Below are 27,868 nucleotides of genomic sequence, written 5' to 3'. Positions count from 1 at the left end.
CCTGAGGGTTTCAGGACTACACTTTAAATTTTGCTTTTCAGGCTTCTTTGGTTTTTCTTTTTTGTTGTTTTTTGTTTTTGTCTGAGACAGGGTCTTGCTTTGTTGCTCAGGCTGGAGTGCAGTGGTGCAATCATGGATCATGGTAGCCTCGAACTCCCAGACTCAAGTGATCCTTCCACCTCAGCCTCCCGAGTAACTGAGACTATAAGCGCGTGACACCATGCCCAGGTAATTTGGTAGAGACAGGCTGCAGGGGGTTGGGGGGGGCCGGGGGTAGAGGGCCTCACTATGTTGTCCAGGCTGGTGTCAAACTCCTAGGCTCAAGTAATCCTTCCACCTTGGCCTCCCACAGTGCTGGGATTACAGGCATGAGCCACCATACCTAGCCAGGTTTATTTTTAATGAGAGGGAGGGATTCAGGGGAGCCTTAGATAAGGGTAGATCAGGTCATCTGGGTGAGGGCTGGGAAGGACCCTGCCCCATTAGAAGCCACCTCCTTCCAATTACAGCTAAAACCACAACTGGAGCTGAGTTAAGCATTGTCCTCCTCTGCATTCTCTCTTGGAATAACCCCTCCCATCCATGAAAGGAATAAAACACTTGTCATGAGCACTGAATTTCTTGAATCTTCTATCAGAGAAGAAATGTGGCAAGAGCACAAAACTAGGCTCCTTTTCACTTAAAGTTAGTTGCTGTCACTTTATGGAGAAACAGGTGAAGCTGCTGAAATTCTTATGGTAAAGCCAGGTAAAGACACAGCTGGTAGTGAATCTCTTAAAGAGCTGGTACAGCAGAAAGAACCAAAGCATTGAGTCAGGCAGACCTAGATTTAAATGCTCTGTCCCTCCTGAGCAATGTATTTAGCTTTTCCAAACTCCAGATCCCTCATCTAAGATGGATATACCAAAAAGAGTCTTCCTTAGGAGCGGTGGTAAGCAGAGGCAGGCAGGCCAACCTCCCCCATCCTTCCAACCCGACAGAGGAGGGCAGCTGGCCCTGGCTGGCCATTCCCCACAGCAGGAGCCCGGGACAGATTCCTCCTACCCCAGTGAGAAATCTGAAAACCCAAGCTTGCACCTGAACTTTGCTCGGCCACTATTCCACTAAAAACACCTAAGTGCCCACCCCAAGGAAAGATAATGATGATGACACTCCTTTTCCCTTGCAGGACCCAGTGTGGGGTGAGTTGTGGGGGGTTCAGTTTACAACTCAGCAAGAGGGCCGGGTGTAGTCATCTCCATAGAAGCAGAAAGGGACAGACAGATGCCCTGCTCTGGCCCTCAAGCTGCAGCAGCACCATACACCAACCCCACCAGCACGAGCAGAGCACAACCAAGGTGCTTCACGCCGGGCTGAAGGTTCAAGGGAGAGTCAGAGGCCCAGGGGAGCACGGGGTGCTGGCACTGCTCTGGGGAAACAAGGGTGAGGGCCTGGAAGGGCAGGTCACAGCCCAGATCACTCCCACAAGCAGAGGCTGCCTGGGGCAGGAAGTGGCCCTCAGTTGTGGGCCACAACTGAGCAAGAGGGCCGGGGCAGAAACTATCCCAACAGACCCTGAACAACAGCTCTGTGTCTCTGAGAAATACTCAACTCTACAGTGAAAGGCCAAGTTCCTCAGATGCTAACGGCAGGGCTAGACCCACAACGTGAGGTCAGAAGGTGTGCGTCCTGCCTGTCTGTGCCACCTGAATGAGGCTTCAGTGCAGGCACCCATGCAGAGCAGAAGTCTCAGCTCCACAGCACAAAGTTGCAAGGAGCACTGTCCTCAAAGAGAGAGAGAGAGCAGGGGCCTCAGCCACCAGCCCTGCCTCCTCAGTGCCCATACAGCCTCACTTGCTGTGGGCACTCAATTCATTCTGCAACCAGACTGGGAGCCTAAAAACACCTGGGCAAGAAGCACGAAGTGCAGCTGAAAGGAATTGGCCTGATCCATCTGGACACAGGCTTGCTTTTAGACTGCCCTCGGGTCTGGTGGCAGGGGCTGAGGACAAGAGAAACAAGAGTATACCTCTCATATCTAGAAGTTGCTATACAACACACAGATCCCTGAGTGAGGAGAGTGGGCAGAGAGCATTGTGTTTTAATCATACCAGTGTTCTGCCTTACGAACTTTAACCTGACAAATTAGAAGGTAATCACATGCAATAAAAAACTAGTCTTTAGAGGCTTTCTTAAAAGGCACATGTCCCTACTTTAGGCAATGTGCCTTCCCCCAGCTTCTTCCCAGTACACAACTCATGTGTGCATAAGGTAGACCTGCATCCACAGGTGCTAGCCCAGCTAAGCCTGCCCCTCATTCTCAGGCACACAGCACCTCTTGTGACCTTTGCCCATTCAGCCAACATTTGCTGGCCCCCCACAGCAGAGGGAGACCCATGTGGGGCTGGAAGCCACTTCATGCCACTGCTAATCCTGTGTGGCCTTAGTCAATGGCTTGAACTCTGAGTCTTGGTTTCCTTGTCTACACAGCAAGGTTGCTGTGAGGATTAAGTTAAAGAAGAATGTGTGTAAAGTGCCTAGCAGAGTTCCTGGAATACAGCAGGTTCTCAATACAAGCTCATTTGTTTTCTCTTTCCCCTACAAGCACCAGACTAAGTGCTGGAAAAAAATGCAAAAGACTAAGAGTTGGAGCATGGGCTAGCAGGAAGACAGAACAAGATAGTGTGACAAGGGCTATAATGGACTGCTCAGAGCTTGGCTGAGGGGTCCCCCCAAGGCAGCTTCTCAGAGGGTACATATGAGCCAGGCATTTAGACACTTACTGAGGGCCTACTTTATGCCACGTGTACCGTGGGAACAAAAGCCCAGTAGGGAGTGGGCAGCACTCTGAGAAATTCATTTCATAAATGTTTGGATGCAGGAAAGGGTGACAAACAAAAGCTAAAGTTTTTTTTTTTTTTTTGAGATGGAGTTTATGCTCTTGTTGCCCAGGCTGGAGTGCAATGGCGTGATCTCGGCTCACTGCAACCTCCGCCTCCTGGGTTCAAGTGATTCTCCTGCCTCAGCAGGAGTATCCCGAGTAGCTGGGATTACAGTCACCCACCACCACGCCCAGCTAATTTTTGTATTTTTAGCAGAGACGGGTTTTCACCATGTTGGCCAGGCTGGTCTCAAACTCCTGACCTCAAGGGATCTGCCTGCCTCGGATTCCCAAAGTGTTAGGATTACAAATGTGAGCCACTGAGCCCGGCCCAAAAGCTAAAGTCTTAAAGCAGGAAACAAATGCAACTTTTCCCAGACTCGCCCCTATTAGCTCCATGTAGGATGACTCCAGGCAGGGGTTGGGGGGCACCCCTTAACTCTGGGCTAAGGCTCCCTCAGACCCTCCCATCCAGATGCCATACTGCCCAGGATCAGCCAGAGGCAAACCTACACCTGCAGCAAAACCCATTTGCTCTGAGCAGCTAACAATGTGGGAGAAATAAAACAGGAATAAAACAGGGGACAGGGCACCCCAAAGCTCAGCAACAGGCCTCAGCAGAACCAGGGAAAACCTTGTGCTACTGATGCACCATTCTTCAAAAAACATGAACAGCTCACCAGCCTTCTCCAAGCACCTGCCCAGGAATGGCAAAGAACGAGTGTTGGTTCAACCACCAGGACATTACATGGACCAACAACTTAGATTTCTAAAATGGCTTGCCAAGACTACAGGTGCTAGCTCTAGTCCTGAACAGAAACTAGCCAGCCAGGCCAAGATGGAGCTCTGCCTCCAGCCTCCTCAGCAGAGCACTAACCTCCTGAATGAACCAGCTGTGAGGAACAAGATCCAAGACCAGGCCTCCCCCACACTCCACTAGCAGGAGCAGAATCGCAAGGCAGATCCTATCAGAGTTATGGGCACCCTACCCAAATATCACTCACTTAACTAGTTAAGTGGCTAGTGCCACCTCCAATAGGATGCCAGCCCTATGGGGACAGGTAGGCTCTGCCTTCCTTAACAGTAAATCCCACCCACATGACTTAATAAGAGCTTAGTAAGAATAAATGAAGATCTGGCTGTCCACCTGCCCCACCCTGTGTAAAATCTTTATCCTAGACTTAGAGCACCACTTGGAGCTCAAGACAAGAGCCCTCTGACCTCCAAACTCTCCTCCATCCCCAGGAGTCCACTGTGCATCTTCAATTTAATCCACAGTGCAACAAGGTTACAATAGGAAATCTCTTGTATCTTCATGGCACAACCCTCCTTCATTACCATCAATTTTCATTTTCTTTTTCTTTTTTTTTTTTTTTGAGACAGGGTCTTGCTCTGTCACCCAGGCTGCAGTAGTAGTGCAGTGGCACAATTATAGCTCACTGTAGCCTCGAATTCCTGGGCTCAAACAATCCTCCTACCTCAGCCTCCCGAGTAGTTGGGACTACAGGCCTACACCACCATGCCTGGCTAATTTTTAAATTTATTTTTATTTTTGTAGAGACAAGGTCTCACTATGTTGCCCGGGCTGGTCTCAAAGTCCTAGCCTCAAGTGATCCTCCCATTTCAGCATCCCAAAGTGCTGGGATTACAGGCATGAGTCACCATGCCTGGCCTCATCCTCCTCCTTCTCTCTCCCAAGTTGCCCAGCTACCTCTGGAAAGCATTCCACTGGCTGTGGCTGCCCCTAAACCATTAAGCAAGTGAATGTAGTACTACAGACACTTGTATCAAGACAAAGAATGTCACAGATAGGTGAAATCAGGAGCAAAGAACTAAAGTTAGCATTATCAGTCCCCAGACACCCTAAGTGTGCAGGGTTGGAAATTTCTGATTCACTGCAGAGGTGACTACTGTAAAAGGATGGTCAATGTTTGTCAAGCACTCACTATGCACCTGGCAAGGTCCTAAGCACACTGCATTCACTATCTCATTTATCTTCCCAACAGCCTTATGAGCTAGTTGTTACCATTTCATCCTAACAAGGAAAAAAAAACAGGTACAAAGAGTTAAAAGGAAGGCTGGGCGCGGTGGCTCACGCCTGTAATCCTAGCACTTTGGGAGGCCGAGGTGGGTGGATCACCTGAGGTTGGGAGTTCAAGGCCAGCCTGACCAACATGGAGAAAATACAAAAATTAGCCGTCTCTACTAAAAATACAAAAATTAGCTGGGCGTGGTGGCACATACCTGTAATCCCAGCTACCTGGAAGGCAGAGGTTGCGATGAGCCGAGATCGCACCACTGCACTCCAGCCTGGGCAACAAGAGTGAACCTCCGTCTCAAAAAAAAAAAAAAAAAAGAGTTAAAAGGAGATGCTGGGTGGGCGTGGTGGCTCACACCTGTAACCTAGAATCCCTGTGCTGTGGGAGGCCAGGAGTTAAAGAGACCAGCCTGGGCAATACAGTGAGACCCTGTCTCTACAAAAATAAAAAATTAGTCGGGCATGGTGGTGTGTGCCTGTAGTCCCAGCTACTTAGGAGGCTGAGGTGGGAGGATCGCTTGAGCCCGGTAGGTGGAAGCTGTAATGAACCATGATCATGCCATTGTACTCTGGACTCGGTGACAGAGCTGGCTCTTAAAAAATAAAAAGTTGCTAGGATTGAGGACAGAGGTGAGCCATCCCGGCGTCTACACCAAGGCCCACACTTCCTGCACTGCAACACACTGCCTCTACTTAGGGCATCACAGGATGGCTGCTGGATCACAGACCAAGATGCAAGATAACTTGCACATTCAGTTTTCTTTTTCTGTGCTTTAATTATTGGCATTACCACACATTAGTTTTCCCACCACAGAGGAACTGAAGATGTACCCCAATTAAATGGCATCTATGGGCTAGAACGTAAATACAATTAAAAAAATTTTTTTTGAAAGAAACTTTTTTTTTTTTTTTGAGATGGAGTCTTGCTCTGTCATCCAGGCTAGAGTGCAGTGGCGCGATCTCGGCTCACTGCAACCTCCACCTCCCAGGTTCAAGCGATTCTCCTGCCTCAGCCTCCTGAGTTGCTGGGACTACAGGCGCACACCACCATGCCCGGCTAATTTTTGTATTTTTAGTAGAGACAGGGTTTCACCATGTTGGCCAGGATGGTCTCGATCTCCTGACCTCGTGATCTGCCTGCCTCCCAAAGTGCTGGGATTATAGGCGTGAGCCACCGCACCTGGCCGAAACAAACATTTTATATCCTAGAAAAGGGTGAGATGCTAAGAAGTCTGGGCTAAATAAATAAATGAATAAATGAGAGAGCTTCAAAGATACATTGTCCTGATTTTATAGTAAATCCAGAAAAAGGTAACCCCCAACCATGCATCTACCCAATATCTCTTGTCTCAGGTGAAATTCCCTTCCTCCAGCCCAGACTGCAATGAAGACTAAAAACTGGTCATCATGCTCTAAACTGTCATCTTAACATGCAAAGACATATTAACTGCCCCTTGTCTACCTCCCTCTGGGCCAAATAAATTCAAGTCCTTTCATTTTCTCTGGAAATCATCTCTCAGTTATTCAATCATTTTTATTTTTATTTATTTATTTATTTATTTATTTATTTATTCATTCTGGAGACAGAATCTTGCTCTGTCGCCCAGCCTGGAGTGCTCTGTCGCCCAGCCTGGAGTGCACTGGCGCGATCTGCAACCTCTGTCTCCTGGGTTCAAACAATTCTCCTGTCTCAGCCTCCTGAGTAGCTGGAATTACAGGTGTATGCTACCACACTCGGCTCATTTTTGTATTTTTAGTAGAGATGGGGTTTCAGCATGTTGGCCAGGCTGGTCTTGAACTCCTGACCTCAAGTGATCCACCCGCCTCAGCCTCCCAAAGTGCTGGGATTAAAGGTGTGAGCCACGGCACGTGGCCTCAATCATTTTTATAATTCTTTTTTACATTCTAGCCAATGTGGAAACCCCTCCAGGCACAAAGCAGGAGACACCCCTCACTACTGAGGAAGGCCCTGCTGGCCCTGACTATGGTGGAAACGTGACTTCACCCCTCCTTCTGGCGTACTTGTTAGGATCTCCTGGCATCAAGCGGCACCCTAATAATACCTTTCCCATGATTTCTACATAGGTCCTCTAAAAAACAGTAATTCACCTTTCAACCACCTGGCCACAAGAGAATGTGATTAACAATTATTCCTAAACATTGTGGACAGGTAACCAGAGTTGGAGAAGGGTCTGTGTGGGCTGCCCCTCTCCACTGCACGCAGGAAGCTGAAAAAGCTGCACCGATGGAGGCTAGGAGTCCTCAAAAGGCATTGGAGATGGAATAAAAGTAGGAGCCATCAACACCACTCCAGGTGAGATCCCTGGGGTCAAGAGAATGGCAGAAAGACAGGTCCCATCCTCCTTACCCAAAGACAGGAGGTCAAAGCACCTCTTTTCCCCAAACCCACTGGAAAAGGAACACATGCAAGAAAAAATATTGAGACCCAAGTTCCTGCCTGACATTGATAACAAAACTAAGAAAGTCACCTGTTTTTTTTCATTCAGCTAACTTGGTCATAGTGCTTAGAAATAAGTTTCCAATTCAAATCAGCGAGGCTGAGAGACAAACCCCTTTTTTTCTCCTGGTGGATTGGGCCTGCAGAGGATCTTAAAAGACAATGTTATTTTTTTGTGTTGGGGGGACACTGAGTCAAGTGAATAACCATCCTTGCAGGTGTTTCCCACTGGGAAAAATGAAATCTGATGACCCCACTCCCACCCACAGGGACACAACACAAAGTCCTGGATGTGACTGTACTCCAGGGCCTGCTTACCAAGTCACCTGGGGCAGGACACCAACACCCCTGTTGGAACCCCAGGGCTGGGCCGGTGTTCAGTGAGGGTGCTTGTCAGGCCGTCTGGCCCTGAGCAGACCACGTGCAGCCTCACTGCTGCTGGTGCTCTTTCTCCTCCTCCTTTTTAGCCATTTTACTGCTCATTAGTGGCAGTACCAGGAGGTGGGCAGGGGAACATAAAGGAGCTGAAATTCAAACCAGCCCATTTTACACCACTTAGGTGCCTCCCATAAAACCGGGCAAGATTTCATCATCCAAGAACTCCCTGTCCTCTGTCCTGTGGAGGTCTAAGCAGCCTGAGGGGTCAGGAGTTACACCATCTCCAGACCCCAGGATCAGGAGCCTCTATCTCTAATTATCATGAGCTCTTGACTGCGCATGGTATTTTCTGTCACTTCAGGGTTAACAGGCATTTCCAGCCATGAGCTGGCCCATCAAGTCAAGGCCAGGAAACCTGCAGAGTGGGAGTGCTGGGGCTGCCCTCAGAACCGAAGCACACTCTCCTTGTCCCTCCAAAGTCCCCAGCACAATGGCAAGTTCACAAAGGAAGTGAGCCTTGCCAGACTGTGCTAGCAAATTCCCATAAATACTTGGGTCGGGGTAGTACTGCTTATGTAAAATGCTTCCCCATTGAGAGATGCTGCTTTATTTACATTCTTCACAACCCATTCATAAAAAGGAGGCCCTTTAATGTCGGGGCTGTTCGTATAATGCTCCATAAACTCGGCAGCTTCGCCTGGCAGCCTTAGTTCAACACAGGCTACTTCTCAACTCCAGAGACTTTTTTTCCTTAAGGTTTTTATTCTCCTTAATGACTCACCTTGCGACAGGGTGCTGAGGCCAGATGTTGCCGGAGCAAGGCCAAGAGGAATAAGAACAGATAAAATGAAAACACACAAGTCCTCCTGGATGCTGGAACAGAGAGGTGAGGAGGAATGAAAATAATTTTGAGAATTCCCCATAGAACTCCAATTTGAAGTATGTATGCTAGGAGGCTGAATTCCTTCCAGGTTTACTAAAACTTCCTTTCTGGATGTCAAATGCGCCCCAACTTATACCTCTAACCAGAGAAGGTGTGAAAGGGTTTTTTTTTTTTTTTTTACCCAAAAGGAGCTCTCTCTAGTTTTTAATTTGCACCGGGGATGAATAAATAAACAGAAATTTTCTCTGTTTCTTGATAGAAGTGTTCCAGGGGCTGCTGGCTCCAGAAGGGGCACAATTTGCTCAGAGTGAAGAAACTCAGGCAATCCCCAGAAAGAGAGGAAGGACTGTGTTCTAGGACACACAGCAAACACAGCTAAAGGAGCTGAGAAGAGAGCCCAGGAGATGCATTCTGAGGTAGCTTTTCTCCTGCTACAGTAGAAGGAGGAGAGAAGTAGTAGGGATTTTTTTTTTTAATTGACGGGGGAGCGGTCTGCATTGCCATGGCAACTGTGAGGGGTGGCCTTCCCGCGTAGAAGGGAAATGCTGGTCCATTAATCATCAAACTGGGGCACAAAAGGGAGGTTTGGGGGAAAGGGGATGGATGCAGAATATATTTTTTCACTATCTAGCCTCTAACCAGTCACCAGTCCTCTTTCCCGTTTCCCCCATGGTCCAGGGTTGATGGTGAACCAAAACAGAAGCCTGAGAGAGCAGGGATTGTAGCTTTCCTTTATGAGGGGTCCAATGTGGGGCTGATTGTGCCTCTTATGTTGGTGATGCCCCCATAAACACCTCTTCCAAACCAGCCCCAAAAGTCCCATCTATGGGCCAGACCCAGGAGTATTTTTCTTTTTGTGTTTTCTCCCTCATTTGCACCCGGTTTGAGAAGAGATAAAACATATGGATTCATTTAGCATGAACAACAAGGAAAACTGCGTAAGAGCAGCAAAGCTGGGTAGAAAGAATGGTGGTCCGGTGAGGTAGGAGGAAAACAGGATTACAGCCCTTTTCCAATGTCTATATGGTATCACATAAGCAATCCATAGGACTCTTCACCAGCAGAAATATCAGAAACAGCAGTTAAATTTCCCATTTACAGCACCCCAAACATGCCCTATCCATATGCCTTTGACAGAAAGGGCTGGAAATCTCCAAGGACTCCAATATGAGCATTTCTGGAGAAGCTGAAAGGAAGGTCTCCCCCTTGTTCCTGCCTAACTCAGCAACCAACCACATTTATTCACTCAACAAAAATGATGTGCACAGCACTGTACAAGAAATACCAGAATATTCACACACACACACACACAGAGGTTTAACACTCATATTGTTCCTGTCCTTAAGAAATTTCCAACCTACAAAACCACTCAAGAGGATACCACGTTAGAAAATCCAGAGTCATGAGCTCAGGCGGGGATGACTATGTTGGCCTGGAGTGGTCTGAGCAACAACCAGACTAAGGACAAGTGGGATTCAAGTGGGAGTAAAGGAAGGGGAGCGGCAGCAGTGAAGATGCAGGAAGAAAAAATGTGCATGGTATGGCTAGGGAAGAGCTGGAGGGGACACTGTCTAGGGTCAGACTGCAGGGAATGGGGAGCCATTGCAAGTCTGTGAGAAAGGGAGTGACACCGGGAAGGGGTGTTTTAGGAAGAATGACCTGGTAGCTGCATACAGACTGGATCAGAAAGGCCAAAGGAAGCAGGAGGGAAAGGGAGGCTGTAACAACAACACAGGCCTGACATGGGGACAGCAGGGCAACAGAAAGGAAGAAAGAGAGGGAGATATCAAAAAGAACCTAATCACTGGCTAAACTCTCCGGAGCAAACCCTCCTTAACACCAGATCCGACCGGCATGAGTCTCCTGCCAGGTAAGAGCCCTACCAAAGAGGGAAATGCTATTTGGGCAACTCCCCTTCATATTCCAGTGGCCAGACCACGTCATCCCCTTCTGATTGCCACCAAAAGAAATCACATGCCGTGTAGCCTCACAGAAGGCACAAAGGCCTTGAGATTCATCATCACTCTCTGGATTTTAGACATGCAATTAAATTATCTCAGAACAAACTTTAGCCTCCTGAGTGAGGTAATACCTCCCTTTCTCACAAGCCTCAGCTCCATCCAGGCTGGGGTCTAGATCATTCCAGGGAGGTCCATGGGGGGGGGGGTGGCCATGAATAAACTCCCATGCCCATGCTACCCTCTGAAGTGGCAGACAAGCAGCTTTCCCAGGTGGGATTACAGCCAACCACAGTTGAGAGCGGCTTCTAACCAGCCCTACCTGAGGTGGGACTCGAACTCAGATTCTCAGCAAAATCCACATTCTAAAACAGCCTGAGTTTCCCTGTCCTTATGATCCCAACTCTTCTTTTGGGTGTGGGGTTCACATGGAGGGCATGGGAGCTCTGAATGAGTTTTTCCAAGCAGGTAAACAACATCCAGCTCACAGCTGGTCACCGGTGGAGATGGAGGCACTCACAGCTTAAGCCAGTGGTTCCTAAGCATCCTCCAAGCTGGCCAAGGACAGTGGTGCCCCTCCAAGACATGTGGTCCCTCTGGGCCCTTTTTCTTTTTTTTTTGTGGAAGATAGCGAGGTGAAGAGAGTAGGGAGGAAAGTCTCAGGTGGCACAAAGTAAAAGGACTGGAAAGCTTTTTATTTCATTATTAAATTCCTGCCTGGATTTATAAACTCAGCTTCTCATTTTTCTAAGTGGGTACCTTTGTGGCTAAGGAAAAGTGCTGGAGGCAGCTGCGGAGGGCTGGCGGGAGCCCATGGGGTGGGGTGTCTCTTGTCCTAATCAAACTAGTCTTCTGCACTTCTAACACTGTCGACAATGGGCGACTAGGAGATGTCCCAGGTGGGGTTAGACTTCTGCCTGTAGAAAAACCCTTCATTCTTGACAGGCTCTACAGCGGCTCACTGGGTCTGTCGCCTCGGTGAGTAGCAACTCCGTCGCCACCAGCCAAGGCACATCATAAGCATACACCCCCACCCCGGCCCCTCGGCCCCCGGCAAGTAGACCCCACTTCCCAGAGCCTCGAGGCCAACAGCGAGCGGCTAGAGCGGCAAGCCAGTGCCGCAGCTCCTCCCGGCGGGCGCCCCGGCCCCCGCAGTCCCCGGGGCAGAGTCCGGCCCCGTCGCCCGCCCCTCGGAGTGGGTGCCTCGGACCCGCTCCCCTCCCCGACGCCACCACCTGCGCCCGCTCCGGCGCCGCCTTTGTCCGGCGCTTCACCGCCAAGCGAGCCCCTCGGGCCCGACCTGACCCGGCCCCCAGCCCCAGAAGAGAGGCGGCGGAGCGAGCAGGGCAAGACCAGGCCGGGCCGCGAGCACAGGGTCCCGCTGTCACTTGGAGGCGGTCTGACAACTTCGATTCCCCCCGCCACACCTCGGACTCGGCCGCCGCCCCGCAAGGTCCCCGCAGGGCCTCCCGCGGCCCACACTCGCTTTTCGAACCGGTCCCCTTCCGTCTTCGGCGCCTCCCTTCCTCTCAGCCCGATCGAGTCGGGTCTACACTACTCCCCCCTGCCGCCCCCGGCCCGGCGCGGCCCTCATCCCCTGCCCCCCATCCAGCAATAACCGGTCAGCTCCCAGCGCGGGAGGGCGCCCCCCACCCTGAGCGGGCGATCCCGCGGCGCCGCCCCCGGCCGCGGCCCCTTGCCTCGGGGACCGCGATGGGGGAGGGGGCGCGGCGGGGGCCTCGCCGCCCGCGCACTCGGAGGCGAGCCGGCTCCGCCGCGGCGAGGAAAGACCGGCGTCCTCCCGCCCTCCGCAGCTCGGGACGCCCGCGCCGCCGCCGCCCGGCCGAGCTGCCACCCTGCGGCCGCCACCCACCCCGCCCCCGGCCTGCAAGGCGGGCGGCCCCCGGGGGCTGTCACCTCGAGGCGCGCCGCGTTCCCCGATGGCGGGACCGTGGTGCTGGACCCAGGGGAGGTAGGTGGCGCGAGCGGGCGGGCGGCCGCACCTGCTTCGCGTCGTCCGTCCGTCCGTCCCTTCCCGGGCTGGCGGGGGCGGTGGCGCGGCGCGCTCGGTGGGGCGCGCTGACGGGCGGCCGGTGCTCTCCCCCTTCGCTCTTCTGCCTACCTCGCTCGCTCCCTCCCTCCAGCTCGCCCCTTCCCCCTCCTCGACCCCGGCTCCTGACTCACCAGAACGGGCGGCGCGGACGGCGCGGCTCTGGGCGCCCGCAGGCCCCGGCCGGGCTGGAATCCGGCGGCTGGAACCCCCCGGGGGCGCTCAATTCCCGGGCTCCACGCTGCTGCGTCAGCGCCTCCTCCTGGGGGCCGGGGCCGGGCGGGCGGAGCGGGGACCGCGGCCGGGCGGGGCCGTCGTGGGGGGCGGGCGCGCCTGGCCGGGGCGGGCGGACGGCGGGGGCCGGACGGGCGGGGCAGGCAGCCGGACGGGCGGGCGGCGGGGGCCGGGCTCCGGGATCCGCTACGCCGCTCGCGGTTCCCCCACAAACTCCCCGAGAGCGGAGCCTCCGCCGCCCTCCTTCCTGCTTCCTCGTCCCCAGCCAATCAGCAGCGCGCCCCTCGGCCAGCTCCGCCAATCAGCCGCCCCGCCCTGCGCTGGCTCCGCCAGCCAATCCGGCCCTCGGCTCCCCCTCCCGGTCTCTGACCAATCAGAACCGTGGGTCGGTCGTCCCAACGCAGGGGGCAGCACGAGGCGGCCGGGGGAGGCGGTGCGGGGAGTGGTGGGGCCTTGGGGGAGGGGTGCGGTGCCAAGGGTGGTGGCAAGGGGTGATTTTCTTTGCCGGCTTCTTGGATTTTTCTCTTCGTCTTCAGAACCTGAGCCCGTATCCCACGGTGACTCGACCCCAATCCCCCAGCTGCTAGCCCCCCCGGAAAAATCTTATCTCCCCCCGCCCTGGCCATCACCCCTCCGCATCCCCTTTCCCCCAAATCCTCCCCAGCACGCGCTGGAGAAAACTGCAGGCCGAGGAACACCCCATCCTCGCCGGAGGCTGCTGCCCCCAGGGCAAAGCTTCGGGAAGACCAGCCGAAAATCAAGCGAGAACAACCCCCCTTTCCTGCAGAAAGGGCCCCAGACTCCTGCAAAAGGGCCCCGACTGCTGAGAAGCCCCTCCCGCCCTTGCCTCATCTTTCCGACTTCCCTGCCTGCCACGTCTCCTTTCCTTTCCAGCAAGGTCGGTCCTGGCTCGGTAACCCCTCACCCGCATCTCTTTTTCCTCTTTCTGCCCTTCACCTACCGCCCCCAACCCCAGCTCCTAATTCACCCTCTTCAGAAGCAGAGTGTGGAGCCCTCATCCATTTCCAGCTGACAGCAGAGCCTGGTCTGTGAGTCCTTGACACCCACACACCCTCTTCCACCACCGCGGGGATACATCAGAGCTCTCCGGGGGAGGGAGAAAGGGGCGGGCAGCCTGACAGGAGCGGCTGGACTCCCTCCCTCGCGTCCCCAAGCTACGGGAGAACCAAGTGTAGACACTTACCTGGCTTCCCCCTAGTCACCAAATGCTGTGGCTCCGTCTCTCACCCCCACAGACGTGCCCTCCCAAGCCCGAGCACGCTCGCGGGGTCAGTGGGGTGGGTGGGCACAGCGGGCTGAGGGCACAGAGAGAGATGGGAAGTCCCTGTTAGGTGCGGGAAGGAGCTGTGTCTTGGGCACCTGGTGGTGCCAGAGCCCGCCTAGGACTTCACTTCACTAAGCCCGGGATATGCACACAGTAGGTTCTCGAGAAATGCTGAGTTCACCCCTGAACAAAGCCTCATTCCCAATTCAGGCGGGGGAGGGGAGCTTTAGGAGGTAAAAGGAGCAGCGGCAGAAAGGGTAGTGTCAAGTCACCAGAGCGCTGGAGCAGCCCAGGGAGGGGCTGGGCCCCAGGAACGCCTTGGGCAGAGAGAGGCACCCAGAGTGCTGAGGCTGCCCAGGCAAGCAAGGAAAACCCAGCCTTGGAGTGTGGCCCAGGGGCTTCGGAGGGGCTCCTCCTGCACCACACACAGCGCCCAGCCTTTCCTAGACCTTGGGACTCCAGCGCTCACCCAGGCAGCCTTTTAAGACAATCAGGGCTGCTAGCCAATATGGCTGGGAAACAACCTCCCCCAGAAGCAGTTCCCCATCTGCCTCCAGAGCTGTCCAGGGGGCCCAGACTGTCTTAGCTGTTTGGGGGGACACACTTAAAGGAGGGGCCCGCTCAGCAGGGAAAGTGTGTGAATGGAAGCTAAAAGCTAAAACTGTGGCACGGAAATGTCTCGAAGGTCCAGGTTCTCCCACTGCCACTTCTCCCACCTCCCACCCTTGGGGAAAGCAAAACCCCAAAGCTGTAAAAGTAGGACACTGAAAGATTTCTCCCCTTCCTGGACAGGACAGAGGTTCCCGGCAGCACCCCCCCAACACACACCAGGCCAGCCCTACTCCCCACCTCACAGAATTCCCCCTCTCCCTGTCCCAGTCTGGTCCATAGGCAAATTAACCCCATGGTGGCCCCCACTCGTCAGAGATTGGTGGTGGAGGGTACAGCAGTGGTGGCCACGGGGGCAGAGCCATGCTACAGGCCAAGACAGAAGAGAGGCCGGGCTCCTGTCTGCAGCCCAGGCGGCGCTGACCTTGGCAGCCACTTCAGGCCTGATAATGGGCAGGGATGGAGGCCGGGAGGGCCAGAAGAGGAATGCACCTGGTGGCAGGGAAGGAGACCTAAGTGGCAGGAAGCCCACGTTCAGCCGAGGAAATGGCAGCAGGACGAGGTGGCAGGATTGGGTGTCTTCCTGGTGTTGGCATTAGAGGGCCCTGGGGTGAGCAGGGGAGTGTTGTCTTATCTGGGGTCTCAGTGGGAGGGAAAGGAAGGAATACCGACTGGAGAGGAGGCAGAGTAGTCATGACAGCCCACCAAGTGCCTGCCTGGCCGCTGGAGGAGTTCTCCCCTCAGAGCCTCCAGTGTGGGTGGCGGTGTCCGCTGCCCCAGGAGGCTCTGACTGAGTGGGCTATGGTGCGGGGACACGGGCTGGCTAAAGGCACTAAGTGTTCCTCCTGTGCCAGCTCACTGAGCCACCTCTGTCCCCCCTTCCTCCCTATTGCTTGTTAAAACAAGCCAGCAAAGAATAGGCAGGGGCTACACCCTGCCTGTCCCCCAAAGGGAACTTTTGGCCTCTCCTAGCCTCCTTCACCCAACTTTCAGGGACCTCTGCAACTGGGCCTCCTTCTTTCCCAGTCCAAAGCCCTTCCACAGCTGGAAAGGGCTCCACCTCTTCCTCCTTCCTTCGGTCCTGTAACCTTTCCTGAGTGAATGCTGCCTCCACCCCACTTCACTGGGCAGCTGTGCCAATGCCTGGGGCCCATCACCTTTCCTCTCCCTGGTAAGTTTGGCAGCCCAGAGGTCTCCCACTGAAAAAAGGGTTTGGCACTTGGTGTAGAAAGAGGAATGGGTCCATCGGGTCTCCGGAGTCTTCCCCGGGCTGCTGCCAGGCAGGGGCTCTCTCTCCCCAGACACCTCCAGACCCATCGGGAAGGGTTAACTGCCTCAGAGGGAGATGCCCTAGAGTAAAACATCCAGGGCCAGAGAGACCACGCGGCGCACCCTTCCCCCACCACACACAACCAGACTGACAGCCGGGACAGACTGGCTGCTCGATCAACTCCAGCCCAGCCCCAGCACCTCCCCGCCACTGCCCGCTGCAGTCCCCGAAGACCGCCTGGCCTGAGATCCAACCACCTGGCACCAGGCAGGGCACCCCAACGGCAGTGCAGTCCCTGCAGTGGTGGCAGTGACCACTTTCTCCTCCCTCCAGCCCCTGCCCAGGTCCCACCTTCTTTCCTGGAAGTGGGGCAGCCCCTGTCCCAACCCCCAGAGCACCTGAAGTCTAGGTCCCCACAATACTTACTGAGCCACCCGGCTCCTCAGCCCCACTGGACGAGCTGAAGGGCACAGCTCTTTGGGGGAGGGACACCAAGGCAACAATTAAATGCGGCAGCAGCACTTGCCCCCTCCCCCATCATAGGAAGCCCCTGGGGGGTGGGGGAATAAAGAAAGCTGGACTTTTATAGTCCTTTTGCTGTGACCCACTCCCTCTTAAAGGGATTGGAACACCCCTCCTTAAAGGGATCTCCAGAAATTATTTGCCCCCCAGGCAAATCCTAGTGCAGAAGTCTGGTCTTTACCTGCGGGGGCCCTCTTCCCTAGGGATGAGGAGGTAGAAGTGCTCCTCCTGACTCTTGAGCTGGAGGGGCAAGGTACCCTCCTACCACCAAGGAGCCAGCTGTTGAGCGCCCAGTGAGGAACAGGACCTCTCCCTCCCCTGAAGGCAACTACGGCCCCGGCCTTGGGGGTGGGGAGGTCCCGGTGAGGTAGGGACTCTGTGGGACTCAGTCTCCGCACGAGAAGGAACAAGGGGGCTGCATGCGCTCAGACTTTGGGGAACACATGTCCATGGCGCTGTGTCCAAAACCCCCATCTGCCCAGCGCTAGCCTCCAGATTGCCGGCCAGGGGACGTCTTTGCAGTCTGCCTCTCCCCGTAAAAGCTGTTTCTGCATTCTCCTTCCCGCTCTCTGAATCCCGTCTCCTACCCTCTTTGGGGCCCTATGCCTTTCTCTTGGGGTGCATTCTCTGCCCCTCACCCCAGTCGCCTCCTCCGCAGCCCCAACAACTGCGGACTACACCCTATTTCAGGCTCTCTCCAGACCTAATCGGAGTGTCCCCGGGGTCCTTCTCACCCCGCCCACACCCCCGACTACCGTCAAGTGGTGGGGGATGGGCACCCCCCAGGCTCCCGGGAGCCCAGCAGAGTCGCATCTTAGCCCTTGGGCTCACTTGGTCCCCAGTCTCACCCTGCCTCTGGGACTGCAGAGTTCAAGGAGGGGGTGGGTGTAAGTGGGGGAGGAGGTGTCCGAGGGTACTCCAGCCTGAGAGAGGGACAGAGTCGGAAGTGGGCACTCACTGAGGCCACCCCCCTCTGCCCCTCCTCCCTTCGCTGGGGGAGGGTCGACGCTGCCGGGGGGAGAGGTTCCCCGGCGCTCAGGAGCCCTCCAAGGCCCCCACCCCTACCACTCCCTAGAGGAAAGACTCCCCCAAGGGCTGGAGCTCCAAGCCCTCCCCCCGGCAGCTGCGGCAACCTCCGGCTGAGGTCAGGCTCCACCTCCTTTCTCCAGAGGGAGAGCGTGGAGGGTTGTTTGTTGTTGGGGTGTGAGAGAGAGAAGGTTCGAGATCACCTGGCCCGGTGGGCACGGCTCCGGAGCGGGAGCGGGAGCTGGGCCGGGTGGGCTGGCTTGGGCAGGAGCCCGCCGCAAGGGCGAAGGACTCCCCTCGCCCACCCCCAACCCCGCCTCCGAGCCCGCGGCCCGGGCGCCCCCTCGTCGCGCCCCCGCCCGGCTCTCCGGCCCGCGTAGGGTGCCAGGACGCCCCAGGCAGAGGGCCTGCCTTAGGGTTACCACGGGGAGCCAGGCTTTCCTGCTCTCCAGGAGCCTGCAGTCGGAGGCTGGGATGGGCTGGGGCTAGAGAGACAAGTAGACAGAAAACAGAGTGATAACTTTATGACAGCAACACGTAATGGCTGCTGAGGACGAGGGAAGGCTGCCAGGGTCTGCCCCTGGCAAGGGGCTGGGGTGAGGTGCGGGGACGTTCCAAGAAGGGGCTAAGCCGAGAGCGGAGCCTGAAGGAGCAGGCACTCTTCGGGCAGGCTGCCATAGGTAGGGGAAAGATGAGGACACCCCAAGCGCCGAGTACCAGTTTCAGCAAAGGTGCAGAGCTGTGGTATAGGGGTGAGGCAGCAGATGAGGCTGGAGAAGTGGGTAGGGCCACCTAAGCTTTGTAAACCCTGCCAAGGAGCTCTGTCCCAAAGACGTTGGAGAACATAGAAGGATTTTGAGGAAAGGAAGCTTCTGGTCTGAGATCCAAGAGGCGAGTTGGGGGAGCAGCACGCGGGGTGTGAGTTCAGGCAGGAGGATCTTGCATCTCAGTTCCCTCGCAGTGCTCACCTGCTCCAGGGACGTCTGACCTTGGGTCTCGCCCTCCCTCCCAGGTGGGTGTTGGGCGGAAAAGGTCTGCCCTAGGGGAAAGAGAGCCCTCTTTTAGCGCTGTCCACAACCCCAGCGGCTCCTGCCTGCCAACCAGGAGCTCTACCATCTCTTTCCCCGGGGAAGAAATGGAGAGACCCCCATGCTCCACTCCTCCCTCACTCGCTAAGATAGGCAGCCCTCCCAGAATCCATGTCATTTCCGGAGCAGCAACAAGAAAGACAAACATGGGGACGAGCTTCGCTTCACCCTCCAGGTGCTTTTTCCCCCACCCCAGGTGGTGCACATTTCTCATAAAAACCATATAGGAACAGGGGCAAACGACATCCTATATTGGTTTCTCATTCTCGCCCCAATCTCAGTAGGTATATGCAATTATTATCGCCATTTCACAAATTAGGAAATTGAGGCTTAGAACCATTAATGCCTGGCCTGAGCCACACAGGCAGGGCTTATACCCTAGCCGGAATTGTACCACTTGCCCAAGCCCCCAACACTGACTTCCGCAAGCTTGGAGAGGCTGACCCCACTGGACTTCTGAGGCCAGGGATGGCCAGTTTCAATAGTAAGGGGTGTGAGGGTGTCAGTGAAGCCTCATGCTATAGCCCTGCCCTTTCCTGTGAGCCTCTTCCCATGACACCGGGAAGCAGATTCCCTGGGGCTTTTCTTTGGGGGTCTCCAGGATAGGTCGTGCCCATTCATATTTGTTTATAGATCTCCCAGAGTCCTCCAGAATCCTCATATTCACAGTCCAAGCTTGGCTTCCTGGAAAGGTCTCCCGAAGCTCAGGTGAAACTCTCCTGAAGCTCAATTCCACCTTGCTCCCTGCTGCCCTGAACTCTATGCACTCCAAGTTGTCTCCTCCTCACACATTCCTGACCATCTGCTGCTTTGCCCGTAAGTCTTTATTTATAAGATTATAAACCCCTGGAGGGCAGGCCTATGGCTTTAACATCCTCTTTATGGCTTCCTGTGTGTCTAGCACAGTCCTGGCCCCAAGGAAGGATGGCATTCTAGGTCTCTCATAACCTCGCCCCAGGACATACAGCCCTCTACCTCTCCCCTTTCACAGGCACACTTAGGGCTCCCAAACTATTAGCCTTTGAGCAAAAGTAAGCAGGCAGACAAGTTACATTTAACTGTCTATGGGGCTTTCAAAAAAGATTAAAATTAGGGGCCAATGCTGAAATTTTTGGAGATTCAAAATAAAAATCCAGGTTTACAGTTTCTCTTGAAAAAAATCAGAAGATTTTCTACCCCTGGCGCACATTTTCACTTGCAACAGTAGGTTGGTACTAAGTAGCAAATGCAGTCTGTATGGGGTAGGCATGCTCCAGTTTACCATACTCCCACCTTGCCCATGTGGGGCATTTACGGGACCTGAACCCTGAAGGTTTTCAGGTGTGTGATCCTTGCCCTGCACTGTGGCCACAGAGACATGGATGGGTATCGTGGTGCAGGCCTTTGCAGTGTCTAGTTCACTGGAACCTACTCAGAGAGCACTGTTGCATTCTCATGCCAATCTCTAATAGTACCTTCATTATTGCCCCAGGAGCAGATGTTTACTGAACACACTCCAAGATCCATGGACCCAGGCTGGAGACGAAAAGGGAAATTAAACATGGTCCAGAGTTTGTGGGCTCTTCTAGGTGACTCCTGAGAACATGGCATGATACCTGGCAAATAGTAGTTGCCTAATAATGCTTGGTGAACTGAATAGTAAACAATTGGTAAATAGAAACTGAATGGATAAATACACAGAGAGGGGAGAATTATTCCAAGAAACATGACATTTCTGTGATGATCTAGGTTTGGGTTGCTTGGGACCTCAGCTTCCAGGGTCACCTCCTTTACTGTTACCAGAACACTTGTCTGCTCAGATATCAACTTGGAGTATGACTTCTCCCCTGAGGAACTCCCAATGCTGTGGACTGGAAGACCAGGGGTGCATCCACTATGTTGGTTCCTTTATTCCAGACGTACAGACCCCTGGGAAGATGAAGAAATCCAGATCTGGAATGGGCAGTGTATTGAGAGCCTCCAAAGCCGGCAGGAGGTCCAGAGGGGGCAGGTGTCTCTTACAGAAGGCATGAACAGGCACTCAACATACGTTTCTTTATTTAACCCTCAAGAACTCTGGTAGGTAAATGTACTCTCAAATTTACAAACAAATGAGGAAACTGAGACCTGGAGAATCTAAGTAACTGCCCAAGATCACATAGGCTTGGAGTGGCTCCGAAACCTTTGCTTTTTTTTTCATACGGCATTTAACATATAAAATAGAGGTCTAACCCTTTATATGTCTAAAAGCTTTCTTCTTTCTACATTTCACATAGCGTAGTGGTTAAGAATGCAGACTTTCTGAGTACAGTCCTGGCACTACAGCTTCTTAAAACATATAAAGTACTTAGAATAGTACCTGATGTAGCCACAAGTGCCCCCAGAACATTAGCAATTGTGAATCTATTTCATCATGCCCAAATCTGGCCATGCCTGAAGCCTGCCCTGCTTCCATACTGGAATCAGTCTTCCACCTCTGTTTTGTACTCCTTGTCTCCCATCTGGAGCTCTGACAATGTAGTGCCTATGGCTGTATTCTGTCCACCCAGCAGTGGGCCCCACTCTGGCTTCAGTCAGGCAGGATGGCTCCCTTTGCTGGGTTTGGAGGAGAGGCCAGCCCCTCTTCCCATGGCTTCTCCATTCCATCCTCCCAAGGCCAGGGCCCTAGCCATTTCCCTCTTCGGGAAAGATTCTCTGTGGCATCCCTAAGCACATTCCTCAAGGTGAGGTAGTTCCATCTCCTACAGGCTCTCAGCCACAGCCACTGACCTCTCTAGTCTTGCAAAACCCAGAGCAGAGGAGAGAATCACCTGTGGTTCTTTTGCCATCTTCACTTAACCTCAGTGAACCCACAGCAAGAGCCAGGACCAGCCCTTTCCAGCAGACACCCTCTGGGGGGACTACAGTCTGGGCCACAAGTATGGTGTTAACCAACCATGGTGCCACCTGTGCTCTGCACCGTGCAGGCACCAAGAAGACTTGGGAGGCCATGCAGACAGCATTGCTTCTGACCTAGGAAAGCTACTCCACCCAGCAGAGGCGTGATCCTCAGAAACTGAAGAGCACATCAAAGAGTGTATGACCTAAGCAAGACTGGGCCAGATGATTAGTAACTGGAAAAGTGACATCAAGACTTAGATATGATAGGCCAGGCGCAGTGGCTCACACCTGTAATTCCAGCACTTTGCGGGGCCGAGGTGGGCGGATCACTTGAGGCCAGGAGTTCAAGACCAGTCTGGCCAATGTGGCAAAACCCTGTCTCTACAGGTGTGGTGACACGCATCTGTAGTTCCAGCTACTCAGGAGGCTGAGGCATAAGAATCGCTTGAACCTGGGGGGTGGAGATTGCAGTGAGCCAAGATGGAACTACTGCACTCCAACCTGGGTGATGGAGTGAGATCTCAAAAAAAAAAAAAAAAAAAGACTTAGATATGAGAGGCCTGACAATTTTTCCCCTTGATTTGTGAATATTATACTATATTTAAAAATCTAATAAGGGCATTTATAAAAATTACACTTAGTTATATGGACAACAACTCTTCTTTGTTGAAAGGGATTATGGGAAATCAGCAATTGCCTTTTTCATTGCTTCCCTCTGTCAGGGTGTATTCTGTGATAGGTAATGTTCCTGGAGAGATTCCATGAGTTAGGCACTGTGTTAAGCTCTTTACACATAATCTTTTTTTCTTTTTTTTTGAGATGGAGTCTTGCTCTGTAGCCCAGGCTGGAGTGCAGTGGCGTGATCTCAGCTCACTGCAAGCTCTGCCTTCCAAGTTCACACCATTCTCCTGCCTCAGCCTCCCGAGTAGCTGGGACTCCAGGCGCCCGCCACCGTGCCCAGCTAATTTTTTGTATTTTTAGTAGAGACGGGGTTTCACCATGTTAGCCAGGCTGGTCTCGGTCTCCTGACCTCGTGATCTGCCTGCCTCAGCCTCCCAAAGTGCTGGGATTACAGGCGTGAGCCACTGCGCCCGGCCTACACATACTCTTAATCCCCAGCCAGTCTTATGAAATAGATAATGTTATTATTCTCATTTTACTAATGAGAAAACTGAGGCATAGAGAGGTTTGGTAACTTCTCAGGGTCACATTAATAATAGTGGAGCCGGCTGGGCACGGCGGCTCACACCTGTAATCCCAGGTCTCAGGGAGGCAGAGGTGGGAGGATAGCTTGAGCCCAGGAGTTCGAGACCTGTCTGGGCAATAAAGCGAGACCCCGTTCTCCACAAAAAGGAAGAAAAAAAAAAGACACAAAAAAAAAAAAGCGTAATAATAGTGGAGCCAGGGTTTAGATCCCAGCCTTGTCACTTTTAATGATTTCTCCATCACTTCTTCCTAAATAAGCTTCCCCAAACAATTCTCTACTCTTATGTTTTCCAAATGTCTGTTAGCAACTCATTCAAATTTTACACATGAAGTTGCTGTGAGCAACATTCATCTCACTGTTAGATTGGGGGCAAAATGTTGCAAGTCGATTGTCATATTTCTTTATAAAAAGATATTCCTTTGGCAAAGCCGTTATCAAAAGTACCCTTTCCCTGCCTTCTGCACTCTCTTTGACACTGAAACATCAATATGGTCTTTCAAGAACATCAGATACACTTCAGCCAACTTCCAACTACAAGCAAACTCAGTGTTCTCCCAATGTTTCCACTGTGGGGTAAAGGCACTGGCAGTTTTAAGAGTCAAGAACCTTGGACTCATCCTAGGCACCTCCCTCTCCCTCCCAAGCCGCCACCCATAGCTAATCCATCACCACAGCCTGTCATTTACTGGAGTCTCCAGCCTCGAATCTCCTCCCACCTCTGTGATCAACCACAGCCCAGCCTCCCACATCCACTCTGCCCCAGTCAGAGGGATCTTTCCAAAATAGACTGCCTCATAGCACTCTCCTGCTTAAACCCTTCCGTGACTCCTGCTTACACTCAGCATAAAGATCCAAATCTGGAACTGACTATTGTTGCCGCCCCAGCCAGGAGGCTCCTCTGATCTCATCTCTCGGGCTCAGTCACACTCCGCAACCTGCAATGCTCTCCTCCTAGCAAGCCTGGCAAGCCGGTGATTCCTGGCTAAGATCTGCCTCCCCGGCTAGGCTAGGGTGAAAACCACATCTGCGTCTCCCTGGGTCCTCCTGTTTCTCCATGGCCCACAGGGTACCTGCACATGATAGGTTCTCAGTAACAGCTACTCAGTGATGAATGAATGGCAGAGAAATCAAGCCTTTGCCTGTGCCGCAGCGGCTCTGCACCCTGACTTCTCTGCCAGGTGGCCACAGTGCTAGACTTCCATATTAGCTTAGAAAACTACCTCTTGCAGCCACACTGCGTGCCAGGCTCTGCCTCCCTACCTTTAAACACACCCATCCTGACCCAGTTTGCCTGTTTTCAGGAGTGATCACCAACATTTGTACTTTTTGTGACTTGTACATATTTTTACTATAAAATGTCCTGACCTGATTCATTCAACAACTGGATAACAATTGGTTATGGGTTTGACAAGGAAGACTCATTGAAATCTGGAGGCATAAAAGTTACAGTTCTGGCTTCGGCAGTCCAGATGGCTTCCCTGAGAAGCTAGAGGCTGCGGCCCCAGAACTCTGTTCTTTTAGCTGCCACTAAAAAGATGGAAGAATTTAGTTCAAGGCGAAGCCTTGAGATTCCCCCCTGCCCACTCCTGCCCTCCCAGCTCCAAGGCCGCCCTTGATGTTTTATTTAAATCTGATTTCATCTAGATAAGGTTGGTGGAGGGCGAAGGAAAGAAGTTATCCTCCCTGCAGCCTGCCCCCGCCCCCTGCTTTGCATTCATTATGCAAGTATTTATTTGGAGGGAGAGGGCCTCCACTGAGCCAAGTGCAAAGTGCTGGGGATACGGCAGCAAACCAGAGACAGGTGGGTGTGTAGGTGGGTTAGTGCTCATGCTGGGTCTTAAAGAATGGGTAACATTAAAATTGGAGTAATTGAGATGTCTCATAGTTTTTATGTCTATCTCCCTAACTAACTCGTAAACTTTTTTGGCCCCATACTGTTACTAGTCTTTGAATCCCTGGCACCCTGGGACATAACAGTCCCTCAGCAAATGCCAGTTCTTAACTGAGCAGGGGATTGGTGGATGTGGGGGCAGGTCACTCGTGTGGGCTGATCCTAGGGTGTGCCAGCTGGGGGACAGGTGCCTGAGTGAGGAGGCTGGCCATGCCAGAGCATCCACTGGCAGGGGATGGAGTGGTGGGCCACAGGGGCTTGGCAGACCCTCTGAGGCACAGAGAGATGAAGTTTCCATGGGGCAGCAGGGAAATGAGTTGTATGGCTGTTCCTGGTGAGTGGGCAGGCTGGGCGGAGGGATGGGACTTATCAGAGGAGCTTGTAGTGTAAGATGGCTGAGCCCACAGGAGTGGCCATAGGGAGTTTCCAGCCTTGGGGATGAGGGGAATGCAGAATTGGGACCGGGCTGGGTCCTCATTACTGAGGGAAATGCTGTTGGGATCCACACAATGTGAGCTCTGAGGCAGCTGCAGATGTCCCAGGCAGGGCTGAGGAGCCTGCATTTCTCTGCCCGATCCTTCTTTGGGGAGGCCTCACAGTCAGTCCTACAGAGAGATTGTCTTGTTGCCCCTATTGGCAACAGGCTCCACATTCTGGGGCACTTCCAGGGCTCTTGCCCCACCCCCCACAGCCTCTCTCCAGGCTCAGGAGTCCCGAACAGGAGGTTGCAGCCCCCTTGGAGGTGTGGGTGATCAGGTGGGAGGGCAGAAAAACAGCAATACAAACGTCTCTGACAGCCTGGAGGGCCAGTGAATGGGGCACCTGGATGTGTGTGGCCAGGTTCCAAGCACCTGGGCGGCTTGGCCATGGAAGGAGAAGACTATGGAGGGCCCCCACTTGCTCCTTCACTCTGGAGCCAAGCAGCCTCTTAGGGAGGGAGGGTACCAGGGGAGAGGGAGGTCCCAAAGGCCAGCCTATTTCACAACCACCTGCTTCTCCAGCCTCAAAGGACCGTAGAGTATACTTTGCCCGGGGTACCTGGGAGGGAGGGGCTGGGAAGAGGTACAAGAGGACCTGGAACTGGCTGGATCTCAATATCTAGGTGGTGATTCTGAACTGCTGCCAGCTCCGGGCCTTGGAAGCAGTCTTAGGAAGGGAGAGCAGATCTCAGCTCTCTCAAGCAGTCTCAAGCAGCAGTCATATACAACCCACAAACAGTCCAGTCTTTTTTTTTTTTTTTTTTTTGACACGGAGTCTCACTCTGTCACCCAGGCTGGAGTGCAGTGGCCAAATCTCGGCTCACTGCAACCTCCGTCTCCCAGGTTCAAGCAATTCTCCTGCCTCAGCCTCCTGAGTAGCTGGCATTACAGGTGCGTGCCACTACACCCAGCCAATTTTTGTATTTTTAGTAAAGACGGGGTTTCACCATGTTGGCCAGGCTGGTCTCAAACTTCTGACCTCAGGTGATCTGCCCGCCTCAGCCTCCCAAAGTGCTGGGATTACAGGCATGAGCCACCGTGCCTGGCAGTCCAGTCTTAATTAGCAACCTTGGACTGGTCTGACTCCCACCCTTCCACTCTGGGCCACTGGTGGGCTTCTGGAAAGAAAGGAGGGGCTGGGCAGGATGCAGGCCAGTTATGAAGGACATCAAGTCTTCCTTCACTACCCTTTTCTCATTTCAGGTTCCTCTTTCCCCCTATTTTAAATCTTAATATATCTTATAGTAAAGTTATCTTAATTTATCTTATAGTAAATTTCATTTAACTATTCTACTTCAACAAGTAAAGAGACCCACTGTATGCCCAGCCCTGGCCAGCCTGCAGCATCAGACAAGACTCAAATATGAACTAAGGGATTTTGCTACTCTATTCCTGTAAATAGAAAGAATTTGCGGGAGGGGGCAGGTTGTCCTGAAAACACATGTCTTTGTAGAGGTTGCCTCTTGGGAACCCAGGCAGATGTGCAAGGGGACTCTCAAGGCAGGCCAGGCAGGCAGCCCCCAGCGCTGGGCTTATCTCCCACAAGCAGCTGCGTGTTCACGCTCCTTGCCTCTGCTCCTGCAGCGTGTCTGACAGCCTTTCTGAAAGTGTGTGCAGACGTATGCATGTCCATGTGCATGCTCACCCATGTTTGCTCCTGGACGGGCACAAGGCACAAGCTGTGTCTGAATGGATCTGGATCTGGAGCTGTGTCTCTCTCTGCCAGTGCGAGCGTAGCCCTAGTCTTCTTGCTTCCTTCCTTCCTTCTCCTGCCAGCAAGGGCAGCCCTCTGTACTTCCGCCACTGATCCACTGGCCACCTTTGAGGAGCGGAGGTACTGCCTGTGCTGAGATATTCCTGGGCCTGGAATACCTTTTTTTCTTCAAGAAAATTCCCACTTATCTATCCAGCCCTTACTCTCTCGTGTCTTCCAGGGCAAAACTGGAGCATCCGGCTGCCTGGCAGGGTAAATGGAAACGTAATTGTTGCTCTCTGAGGCTGGTCTGTGCTAAATCATTACCATCTCCCCAGCCCGTCGCCCAGTGCATGGGTCTTAGTAGCTTGCCTATAAAGGTTTGTTCAACATGTGGTTTATGGGCCTGGCTGGGGAAGCAGCGATGCACAGATGCACACTCTTTTGCCATCTGATTTCTCTCCCTTGCTGAAAATAAGCTCATGGGGTTAGCCCTGGGGCTGGCATTCAACTTTTGCCCCAAGTCACCTCTGGTGGCATCATTCTAATAGGCCCACAACTACTTTGGAAAACAGTTTTGAATTATCTAGTAAGGTTGATCAGGTGCATAGCCTACAACAGATAAATTATATTCCTGGGACTATGACTTGAGGAACACTTGCACATCTGTATCAGAAGATACCCACAGGAATGGTTTTTTCTTTTCTTTTTTTTTTTTGAGACAGTGTATCGCTCTGTTGCCCAGGCTGGAGTGCAATGGTGCGATCTCGGCTCACTGCAACCTCTGCCTCCCAGGTTCTAGGTATTCTTGTGCCTCAGCCTCTAGAGTAGCTGGGATTATAGGCATCCACCACCACACCCGGCTAATTTTTGTATTTTTAGTAGAGACAGGGTTTCACCATGTTGGCCAGGCTTGTTTCGAACTCCTGACCTCAGGTGATCCACCCGCCTCGGCCTCCCAAAGTGCTGGGATTACAGGTACAAGCCACCGCGTCTGGCCAGGAATGTTTTAGAATAGCCCCAAACTGGAAACAGCCCAAATGTCCATCGACAGTAGAATGGACAATTAAATTGTTGTAT

General features: G+C 53.1%; 2 protein-coding genes across 15 annotated transcripts in view; both read right to left on the bottom strand.

The window, feature by feature from the left end:
- The window catches only part of BAHD1 (bromo adjacent homology domain containing 1), a 28,460-nt gene extending 14,188 nt beyond the window's left edge, over positions 1 to 14,272 (bottom strand). For 3 of the 11 annotated variants that reach the window (XM_016927937.4, XM_016927939.4, XM_054667370.2), the window contains exon 1: positions 8,516 to 8,698. In XM_016927937.4, coding sequence (XP_016783426.1) covers positions 8,516 to 8,657 — 142 coding nt within the window. In that variant the 5' untranslated portion in view covers positions 8,658 to 8,698. Of the gene's footprint in view, positions 1 to 8,515; positions 8,704 to 12,759; positions 13,132 to 14,063 lie in introns of those variants that run through there. The other 8 variants (XM_063794735.1, XM_016927941.4, XM_016927940.4 and 5 more) reach the window with 8 other exon arrangements.
- A 3,806-nt stretch (positions 14,273 to 18,078) lies between these two features.
- IVD (isovaleryl-CoA dehydrogenase) overlaps positions 18,079 to 27,868 on the bottom strand; it is a 36,554-nt gene continuing 26,764 nt past the window's right edge. For 3 of the 4 annotated variants that reach the window (XM_063794740.1, XM_009428814.5, XM_009428815.5), the window contains one exon: positions 18,079 to 18,610. In XM_063794740.1, the coding sequence (XP_063650810.1) occupies positions 18,294 to 18,610 (317 nt within the window). In that variant the 3' untranslated portion in view covers positions 18,079 to 18,293. The remainder of the gene's footprint in view (positions 18,611 to 27,868) is intronic. The other variant, XM_024349123.3, reaches the window with a different exon arrangement.

The sequence above is a fragment of the Pan troglodytes genome, chromosome 16 (assembly GCF_028858775.2).
Source record: "Pan troglodytes isolate AG18354 chromosome 16, NHGRI_mPanTro3-v2.0_pri, whole genome shotgun sequence".
Lineage (NCBI taxonomy): Eukaryota > Metazoa > Chordata > Mammalia > Primates > Hominidae > Pan > Pan troglodytes.
This window is presented reverse-complemented; position numbering and strand designations above follow the sequence as displayed.